The sequence below is a fragment of the Eutrigla gurnardus genome (assembly GCF_963514095.1).
Source record: "Eutrigla gurnardus genome assembly, chromosome: 11".
Lineage (NCBI taxonomy): Eukaryota > Metazoa > Chordata > Actinopteri > Perciformes > Triglidae > Eutrigla > Eutrigla gurnardus.
The window spans coordinates 7,923,583-7,934,916 of NC_139925.1; the positions used below are offsets into that span (position 1 = coordinate 7,923,583).

At 41.5% G+C, this 11,334-nt stretch overlaps 1 protein-coding gene across 1 annotated transcript; it reads right to left on the reverse strand.

Moving 5' to 3' along the window:
• Positions 1 to 226: 226 nt before the first annotated feature.
• LOC311021309 (FERM domain-containing protein 6) lies at positions 227 to 10,212 on the reverse strand. The gene is made up of 14 exons (XM_084021779.1): positions 10,055 to 10,212; positions 7,329 to 7,518; positions 7,127 to 7,217; positions 5,761 to 5,840; positions 5,485 to 5,561; positions 5,167 to 5,362; positions 4,906 to 5,061; positions 4,339 to 4,404; positions 3,826 to 3,894; positions 3,555 to 3,729; positions 3,073 to 3,357; positions 1,493 to 1,624; positions 1,328 to 1,398; positions 227 to 1,221 (listed from the first exon to the last, which is right to left on the reverse strand). The coding sequence occupies exons 2-14, from the start codon at positions 7,404 to 7,406 to the stop codon at positions 931 to 933; spliced, it is 1,767 nt and encodes a 588-aa protein (XP_083877905.1). The 5' UTR covers positions 7,407 to 7,518; positions 10,055 to 10,212; the 3' UTR covers positions 227 to 930.
• Between the last annotated feature and the right edge of the window lie 1,122 nt (positions 10,213 to 11,334).

Genomic DNA, 11,334 nt, shown 5'->3' on the forward strand with positions numbered 1-11,334 from the left:
TGGCATTGAGAAAAAGTGTTTTATGACTTACAATCTTTCCAAGTGAGTTCATATTGGCTAAAGAGATCGGTTCTCTTGCTTACCAATTCATATTTACAAAACAGTGAACTAATGTCTGAGGAAAAATTTAAAAAAAGACAGAAAGGCTCTTTGTTTTGGGTGGGTTACATAATACAAAAATACTGCAGATTCATTATACACTTACTGGTTACAGAAATAGTGCTCAACAAAGAATACTTTTCTGTTGTAATTACAACAGCGAGGACAGAGTATAGAATAGGAAAGCTTTGGATGAATGCATTACCAGCTGTAAAGGCGTTCAATTTTCCACATCGGCAGCTACAGTGCTGCAGCAGACTAATAGGAAAGGCATGACCGAGCACACTATACAAAAATAGAGTATGTTATAAAATATGATTTTAAAAAACATGATAAAGAAACAGAAGCGCAACGATTAACCACTGTGGCTTTTGGAGATGATCCTCAATAAAACAAGGACATTTAAGTATTTACATTATTATGCCACCGACATTAACCTATTCCGACATTTCAGAAATATTTTAACAGCATGGACTTTATAAAAGACAATTAAAATTGATTAGAAATGTTTTTGCACAGAGAAGTTGAAATGTAATAAAATAGTACAAGCAGTATGTACACAATATACATGAATAAATATGCTGCTCACTGATTTGAAATGTCGCTGAATTAGATCTCCGTTCTCTAATCCACAGCTTTTTCTTGGAGGAATGAGGGGTCGCGTCGTTTTCAATAAAGTCTCTCTGCAATTTGAAACGCACACACATATCCCACGTTGTTGTCATCAGCACATACAGCAGAAAACACTGAGACATTCAACCTCCAAGTTAAGTTGCCCTGTGAATGAAGGAAGAGAACGGCCGTATTTGTGGGCATCTGCACTTGACCTGTTCAAAGTATGAATTCCAGGAACTGTTCGTCACCCAACATGTCCAGGGAGAGGCAGTTGGTAGACCTGCGGCCGTAGAAGGAGGGTTTGTCCTGGCAGTGTAAAAGGGGGTAATGACTGTAATCAACAGGGGTTTTTGCATTTGTTGATGCATCTGGGAGGCCGAATGTATAGCTGTGGGAGGAATCTGGTGGCAGCGTCGTCCCCAGTGGTGCCGGAGACGGGAACAGACGTACATCATCTAGACTGTGGCTGTGCCGGTCCACGCAAACCTGTGCCCTTGATTTAAGCATCTAGAATAGAGACGGGAGGAAAGATCAAAACAGATACAGCACAACGGAAAAACCCAAAAGGAGGCAAAGAATAAAAACGGAGAGGGAAGGAACATAGACCACCAACCTGTTTTAACATATCCTTGTTACGTAATTTCTCCAAGTCTTCGTCACTCTCTGGGGGACAAACTTTGTTTTCTGTCAAGACCAAAAGATATTTTTAGAGTTTGAGAATAAATAAAATACTTTTTTTTTTAAATATCCTGTATCATGTCAATGAAATTATTGATACCTGGTGAGTGAGTCTCGGAGGAAAGCTCTGAATAATCCACCGACACGCCTTCAAGAAGATCAGCCAACTGGAACATCTCATCAGGATCATCCACTAGACTCTCCTTTGGACTTCCAATACTGGTCTTGATCTCTGAGGGGAAAAATATTTGGAAATATAAAAAATCTAGAAAACAATTTCTTAACTGTAGTGGCCATATATGCATTTAGGATCACAATGAAACAAAGAATACGTGGAATAATATCACGCTACCTTATTGAGCAATCTGTTTTGCAATTAGTGCATAGCCTGAGGAAGCACTGTGTAAAACAGTGCATTTATTATTAACTGTATGGAACTGCCTGCACATATTGAACAGAAGTCTCAGAGCTGCATACATACTGCTAAGCCAAGTTCCCTTAGTGAAGTTTAATCTTTATATTAATATATTATTACATCCCCATTTTATCTGTGTGGCTTAATTACTTACTTTGAGACATACTGCCAAGCACACCCTTAAAAGGAAATTTGATGATTTTGAACCTAATCTCTACTAATCAAAGAGAGATATAGAGTGTGAAAACTCCACTGATGTTGTTTGTGTCTGTGGGCGACAGCTTCCAAACATCCTTGGTATATGGATGAATGGATGTATACAGAGAGTGTTACTAAAAATAGCATCCAAAATGAGAGCAGAGGATGTTGTGGATGAGGATTTTTGTTTTTATGAGTTGCATTGGGTTTTGTCTCAGAGGAGAGGCCACTCAAGGCTGCAGCGAGGAGGGAAAAGTTGGCGTGGAACCCTCCAGAATCTGAGCCGCCTAAAGTAGACAATGACTGGGGGTGTCTTTGCACAAATTGCCTCCGATGACTACAGAAAACGAACCATTGTGCTGTAATGAGCATCGAGAATAGATGACCCAAACCCGCAGAGAGTGAGCCGTGTGTACATTATTATGCCTCCTCACTGGGATGAAGTTGTGCTGGAGAACTCCTTAAGAATACCAAAGAGAAACTGGAAAAGTCAACCAAGACCAGCAGGGGGATTTTGGCAAGAATTTATTGAAATCTAATGGTCTAATGGAGTGAGAACCGCCAACAGGCTGCTGCAGCTGCACAGCTGCTCTGGCAGAGAGATACAGAGGGGGAAAACCAGCTTACTCAGTGAATTTAGGATTTATTTTTGACCACGAACAGCCTAATGGTTTTGGTGAGTTTATATAATTTCGGTCGAGTTTGAATAAAGTTTATTTTACGATGATTAACAAGGCAATTAAGTCTGTGCAAGAGAGAAGGAACGTGTGTTATTGTTTTGGTTTTGGCGTAAGAATATTTCCTTCGTTGACGTTTTGTGAGTTTATTTTGGTTTATTTATTAAACGTAACAAAGTCGCCCCTCACACTCTGAATCCTGGCACATGTGGGCACAGCTGGCACAGAAAAATCACCAGTAAACTCCCAAAAGGTCAATACTAGATCAGCATTAAATACAGCTGCTTTCCCGTCTACCAAGTGACAATTTCATTCAAAAAAATGAAGCATCAGTTTACAAAAAAAAAAAAAAAGAAGTGTATAAATGTGTCTACATAAAAATCCTCTAACCTTCCTCTTGCCACCCCTCGTCTTCGAGTCGAGCCTTACTGCCCGCATCGACCCCAGAGATGGAGGAGCTGCCACAGCTGGCTGTGGAGCTGAAACACTTCTCTGCTTGCTGTTGACCTCCCTCCTCCATGGAGGCCATCTCTGTGGAGAGGCTGTGTTGGCGGGCGTCAGCTACAATTCCAGAGCTGCTGGTAGAGTGTCGGGACAGACCGGGGCTGCTCTCACTGCCTGGAGGGTCCAAGTCCAGGTCATCACTGATGTACGACTCTCTGTAACGCTTTTTATCTAAAAAGAGAAAATAAATTAAATTATTTTTTCCTGTTCCTTCTATGATGCATAGTGTGTCCCTATTATTTAGGAACCCTTTTGGTTTCTTTGTGTGGGGAAAAATGGACTTTTCCTAAGTCATGCATTTAACTTGAGTACAAGCGGCCCCCAGCGAACTGCAATCATCACCGATACTAATCGTCTCCCTCCCATACCTTCGCTCTCCTCCAGCTGGCGTAGGTGCTTGAGGGCAGGCTGGAGGCTGAGGTAGAGGCGATGGCTGCTGCTCAAGTGCAGGAGGAGGTGGCGAGAGCGGAAAGATGACCCGGTGTAGTAAACCAGCTTCCTCGCTGACGGCAAGCCATCTGGCTGGATCTCGAATTTCTTACCCTGAATGGGACAACATATCAGTGTGCATAGCCCATTAAATACTTACAACAATTCCACCAAATCTTAACGGAGAATGCAAATTAGGAGTGTGCATACCAGGAAGGTAAGGCGTCCCACATTTGACCAGGGGAAGTCGTACAGCAGCTGTCGCGTATTGTTCACCTCCTGTGAATAAACATGCACATAATTAAAAGAAATAGCTCAAATGTTGTGAGCTTTTATGTTTGAGCAACAAGAGACGGCTCTGTGATCCACTGGGAAATATTTTTTAAATTACTGATCAATAATAAATCGTCTTTCTGTTCATGGTAGCCATCTGGACTTGGCCAAGAGGCCAAGAGCTTCTCGAGGTATCTCACGGTCTGTTGGCTCTTTAATCAGCCAGGCCTGGAGGCCTAATCCCCCCCAGATGGCCCCTGATGGACAGATCAAACAACTGACGGGCATGGCAGACGGCTCCTATCTCCAGATGCACTGCTGTTGGTGGCGATCCCACACATTCTTCACACGTCTAGTCAGAGGTTTTATAGGGCTGCGCATAAAAAGACCATATACGTATGTGTTGACGCATGTACGGCGCCTCAATAACACTTTAGCACATGCACGTACCTGATAAACCTGCATTCCTCGCAGGGTCAGACCGAGCAACGCCGTTCCTCTCTCTGCCTTTTTGTCCTGGACAAGTGAATGATGAGATGTCAGACAGGCATGTGAGCAGTTCAGATAAGATAGCTTTGCCACAGTTGAACCCCTCTCCTACTTCACGGGGAAACAGGGCTGCTGCTAACAACAAATTGAAAGTGATAGCACATTACGCAATGGACGGGCCAGCCTTCAAAATATCACTCAGTGAATTAGTGGTCTTGGAATGGGGAGGACAATAAACTGGATTCGATGGAAGTTACATAACTGTCCCATAATCATTGATCCAGCACAGCTCAAATGAAGTCAAACGAACAGTATTTATGTTGGAAAAGACAATACTTTAGTCAGAGGGAAGGAACACATCTGGGATGGCCTTAGATAAAAAATAAGCTGAAAACAATTTCCACTACTTGCTTGCCTTAATGTTAATATTATTTGAATGATATGAATCAATCCTGCAGTGTGGTCTGTGCTACAAAGCCTAAATTAAAGCCATTTCTGACGTTAGAAAAGTAAATTTACTCGTATGACCTTTTGGAGTTTGTAAAAGGTGACGGGTACATCCTCCAGTCGACACGCCTCCCTGATGAAGAGCAGCATGGCATCACGAGTAGACATGCCCCACTGCTCCTGATGCACCTTGGGCCCATGGCAGAGGAGGTAGTTTACTCCACGCTTCGCTAAAATCTACAGAAAGTACAAGGGATGGACACGGATTACCTCAAAATATAAGTCTATCTACGTATAAAAGTTGTTTTTTTCTAAATGCTGCTATCACATGTTAACACTTACCCAAGGGGGAAAGTACTCCTTGGGTTCAAAGTAAGGAGTGACCTCCATATCCTCCCTGGGCAGCGGGTGGTCACCGAGATCAGCCTGCAAGGCGTAACCTGCCAGCTGGAAGTACACCTCCTCCTGCTGACGACACTCTGAGCGTAGCACCCGCTCCCGTAAGTCAGAATAGTAAAGACGGCGTGCCTTACGTTCACTGGCAACACCAAAAGAAAAAAGGGAGGGAGGCACAAAAAGGAATCAGACAAAAGTAGATGCAAAAAGCAAGCTTGTCCGGAAGTAATTAAATCCATACAGACTACATGTAGAAGGACGTACCAAATGAGTCTCCCGTTTTCTATGTAGTACTGCACTTTGAGGCAGAGCACCAGAGGCAAGGGTCTCTTCTGTAATCCCTGCATGCATAAAGAGACATGTTAGAAATGGCCTGTGAGCAATCTTTTTGTCATGCTAAATGAAAAGTTGGTGCATGTAGGCCACATAACTGTGCCTCCCAATTAACTGACAACAGTTTGGAGAGTGAGTCACAGCAAAAAAGAATGCTCCTAATGTACTATATGAACATGTTCTACCCCCTGCAACACGCTGCCTTACCTTTCCTGAATCTTGCTTACATTCCTTGGGAAAGTACTTGGTCAGCTTCTCCTCCATGTCTAAGTAGATGTGCTCATTGTCTGGGATGGAGAAAGAAGACCAGGAAACAAGCAGACAGTTAACAAGCAAAACAAAACAATAATGTATCCAAGCGTAAAATGGGCCCAACAATGGGATTCATTAGGGTAAGAGGAAAAAAAAGCTCTTTGTTCTTCCTTTTGTGAATGAGGCTACTAGGAAGCTTGCGACAACAATGCTAATGTTAATTTTCTAAAGTTCAGTGGCAACATGGCAGCGCAGATCAAACACTGCTGGCAGGAGCTTTGTCAGCTTAACTTGTTATGTGATCGACAGATAGCAGCATTTATCTTGACATTTAGCTTTCCGGCTATTACGCCATCCTTTGAATGTAAAAACGTACCAACGTTAGTGTTGTTTTTATGGAAAAACAAATTTGAATACCATTTCAATAGATGAGCTCAAAAGCCATTTGCAACCTGTGCTGAGAATGAGGATATAGTTTCACTCTTGGCCTGGTCCTATGAGTCATGACGTGGGCATTTTCTATTCGAGCCACCTTATCTCCTTTGTTCAACTTTGTGTAGGCAAATAATGTTCGCCGAGCTATTTCACAACGCGCTCCTTTAACCATCCATCTGCCCTTTCAGCCGGTTCCCACTCTGACTCATTGCAACTCCTTCACCTCTCATCCTTCATTGAAGTCTTTGAGGGTTGAGTAAGCCTGCCCGTGTCATGATGAGTCCCCCTACCTCCTTTCCCGTCACTCCCACCATCTCCCTCCATCCCCTCTTCCCATCATCAATCCGTTCCTCCCCTCAATGAAGAGGAGGAATGCAAGAGGGCATTCCAGGCTTAATGAAGTTAATATTGCAGGAATCCAGGCCTAAGTGATCGCTGGACCAACACCACAAAAACAAAAGGCTGCTTGTTCAAGTGGTGAGCCACGCAAGATTACTAAAGGCATTTCAACGCATTCGTACAAAAGAAAGTGAACGGAAAACGCAAGGAAACAGAAAGTTTGGAACTTTGCTCTGTGGCTAAAGTGGATTACACCGTTTAAATATGCAGACTGGGAGGCCACAATGACAACAACTTGGCTTTTTGTGAAATAGCCTATGAGCTGAAAACATTTTCCACAATATCACATAAACAAGCGCCACTAAAAAGGGTGGCACTGGAAAGCCCTCGAGTAAATAGTCATAATCCAAACACGATGCACTTGTTTACAGGCTGACTCACTGCTGAAAGGTGGTACAGGTACTCAAACTGATCAAACAACAGTCTTCTGACAATACTGCTGTGGTTCAGGTTCAGAGGCTGAGGGGTAAACGAGGAGTGAACTTACCCTTCACCACTGTGAGGCCGAAGAAGTGCAGCTCTTTGATTCCAAGGAGCTCTGCCACTCGATTAAATACATCCTGCCCTGTGGACTTTGGCTGGAGCGGGTGAAAAAAACAAATACATCTGCATTCAATATGCATTCACAAACCTTGTAATATAAACATAATTTTGACCATAAATCAATAAACATATCATAAAACACCCACCCCGACACCGATGTCCAGCTGGTCTTTGTTGGGGAGGAGAACACAAATGGTTCTCTCCGCCTTTATCGAGGTGGACATGATGTCTCGTGTATGTCGAGGTACTATCGCTCCGTTAAACCGCCGACCTCTCCTCTTGCTACCTCTATCCTTCACGTTTTATCTGTTCCAGGGCAGTTTGTGCATATTGCATCTGAGAAGACAGATGACATCAGAGTGAGATAAGCAAAGACATTCAAAAACATGTTTCAACTCCAGTTCAGTGTGAATGATGAAGACAGCGGGATGGAATTTAAAAAAACACATCTTGTGCAACATGTAACCTCCTGCATTGATATTGCATTAGCGTGCTGTCAGTCAGAGCAAAAACAATCCCATTATCAGACATATAAGTACACGGCTGTCTTCAATCATCCCGAAGACAGGATTAACTAAACATGGCTTGTCCGTTCTGAGGCCAAATGTTTGACCAACACAATAATCGTCAAGAAGGATCATCTAGAAAGAGTCGGTCTACTTTAAAAATCATGTTAAACTAAATGATCAATCACTACAAAAGTGAATAATTGAAAATATATAGAGATAGATATGAGCAAATTCAATATGTTATTATACCGTCATCCTAATAATAGTTATTAATGGTGACAATCAGGCTCTGCCTGTGCATATCCTTTCTACACCAACAGTAATTGCAGCAACATTATATTATAACATTATAAAAAAATAAGTGTGTTATAGCAGATTCTGCTCATCATACCAAAACAAATGGCCATGATAGATGGGGACCGTCTACTTGCAGCCAAGGCTCATCTGAAGCTTATACCCCTCATGCTGACCTGAAGCCCCTACTGGTACGAGGCTCATCTGATTAACGTCTCAGAATCAATTAATCAGGTTAATTACTGCCGCGCGCCGACTCTGATCCCCTTAAATCCTGCACTTGACGAAAACCAGTAAAAAAAAGAAAGAAAACAAACTACAGGGGACAAAAAAAACCCCTAAAGACTAATGATCCGTAACTAAAGCAGACTGCTCTTGTGCCAATCTGCTCCAACTAGAGTGTAGAAAGCATAGTAGAGATTCTAGGACCAACACACTGCTGTTTCTGCTTCATACAGGAGGCATGATTTGCATATGTTTAACAGCACTAGCAATAGGTCTCACTGTTGAGAGAAATCACAAGGTGTTGCCAGTGTATAAAGCGAGCTGTGGGAACTACGAATGTATGATGTTCTTGGCTCAGAAAGCTAAACATTTGTAGTACCGAATATGATTTATAGACGTGTTCAAACACAGCCCCGCTCACATCTGTGCGTCAGTGCAAACAGACATAAAAAGAACCTGAAATTCCAGTAGCCCGAACATCTGACTGGTTTGAGTCAAATCAAGTTGTATTTAAACAGACGCTGTAGCAAACGTTATAGAAACACGGCATCAAAGTATACACCATCATTTCTCAATCTTTTTTATTTTTTATTATTAGGTCATAATCCATCTACTTTTTGAGTCTTGGAGTGCTTCGTCAATACAATTCATGCTCATCATGACGTTCAATATACTATAAATAAATAAACAATACAATACAACCAAATCTATGATGGTAATCAAATGATAATACACTATATTTGATGTTTTTGAAATACCGATGGTTGCAGATGTGCAATTTATGTTTGTCATATTTCTTTAGGAATTACTTTTGTTTAAGGTTATGCCTTGATAGACATCTGAACTTTACTTTGCAATGTAATGTTTCACCAGATAGCATTCAGTTTGTTTACGCTGAAGAATTTTCCCACAATATAATTAAGTGCAATATAAATTTACTTAAGAGCTCAGTTGGGAGGTGAAAGAAGATACAATAGACAACATATCCAATAAGTTTGAATGTGTATTTGAACTGGCAATGACACAGGGCCAGCATGTTTGTTTAAAATTATAAATTACTTTTACATTATAATATGCCTGAATTATTCAAGTAATTGGTATGAATTTCGAGAACGAGTTTCCAATCAGCCCCAAACCGTGTTGGCTGACGTCTTCAGGAATCCCCCCTTGTTGCTGACCAGGTTGAAACCTGGCATCACATGAGAGGAGCCATCTGTATGCCTTTAATTCCCCTCCGAGACTGTCATAATCCCTTCTTCTGAACACACTGCTAGCGAGTGGAGAGAAAACATCCCCTGTGCACCGTGCGAGCTCTCTGAAAGGGGGTCAGGGATCCTCGCAGTCCGCTAAACCCATACAGGAATGAGATAGGATCTGAATAAAGAGGGGAACGCCATTTATACTCATCCCACTTGAACACAATCGGGTGAGCCAGCTTTTCAGTTTTTGGGGAGGGAGGGGGGGCATTTCTTAGATTTGACCCTGACAGGCATTAACCAGGGTTTAATTATTCTTTTCTAACATCAGACTGATCTGAGTACAGCACATAACTGTATTTAAACGGCCAAACCCCCCTGATTTCACGTCCTAAACAAGTGGTGGCAGCAAGTTTTGACAAAGTTTTGGTGCGGTGTAATTAATAACACGTTTACTGTATGAGTGAGCTACGTCTAACACCTGGATAAACTCACCCAAAAGTGGTTTTTAACAAACAAATAACATGTTTATGTGTTTTTCCAAAAAGGGAAAAACAGAGTTTGGTTTGACGGAAAGTCAACGCAACAAGTGCATCACTATAACTGCGGCTATACTCTACTTAAGCTAGCTGTAAAGCGGTGACTTACCTTCACGTTATGCGCGGCGGACGAGTTCAAAATCCGGTCTCCGAAGTTCTTTTCTCGGTGTTTTTGTTCAGACACGAACCCGTTTTTTTTTTTTATCTCACCCGAATTAAAGTCATGACAGAAGTAAAGGAGGACGCCAGTCTCCCCTCCCCATTGCGTGCTGCAAACTTCTTCAACCACTGTGAAGCCTCAGCGATTGGGCCGTACCACTTTGGATAGTTGCGTGGGGGGGGATTCGGTTGTGATTGAATTCTTGTTGGGAATGTTCGTTTACTTTCGTTGTATTCTATAATTATTTAAACGTTTTTTAATCGTATTGATTAGTTAAAAATGGGGATTTTTCTTTATACGTACATGCAATTAAACAGTACTGTTTCGATGTGGTGCTAAACAGACATCCCCCCCCTCGTGGTTTGCGTTGGTACAGCGATCTCGTGCTAATTAGAGGTCCAAGCACCGAACCCTGCAAACTCAAGTTTTTAGAGAGTTGTTGGGACCCTTTTGTGAATAGACTAGCCAGTGAGCATTTTACCATTAAAAAGACATGCAAACATATATTTATATAACGTGACATATGGGCTGAATGTGAAGGTTTAATCAATTAAATCAAATTAAACGTTGAATTTTTAACAAGTTTTTAATGCCTTATTTTTTATTTTTATTTTATTTTTACCATAACCGCTTTTAAAAGTGCTCACTTGTGTCTTTTTTTTTTTTTTTTTTCAAAAGTTTCCACTTAAAAGGAGAAAGATGTAACATGGAATTATTTTTCGTCGGCCCAAGTCCGCAAACCTCAGCTACGGACGGAGCCAGTCTGTCCGATGCAGGCCTCGACGAAACAGGCTGTATTTATGGCATTTTATATGACGCATTAAATGCGTTGAAATTACATCTTCGTCTAGATAACTTTTCACTGCCCAGTGTAATGACTTTGGGGAAATACATCCACTATTATCAATATAGTCTCTCTATCAACCTACAACTGAACACATTATCAATACTTCTACTTTCATAGTTGGAAAGAATCATGTCTTAAGGCAGGTATTTTTTTTTCTTTTTCGTGTTAAAATAAAAATAAATGCTTCTCCTTGAATTAACAGTGCTTATTTTTTTTACATGCATCTCTATGTATTCATCTGGGCGTATTGCCTACTATGTTAATAAAGACAAATGGAAGTGATTCATCTTCCATTATGTTGTGGAAATACATCATAAATCATGTTGTACCTTGTTGCCTCTATCTTTTTCCATTTGTCAGTTGTCAGTCAATGAAATGATCC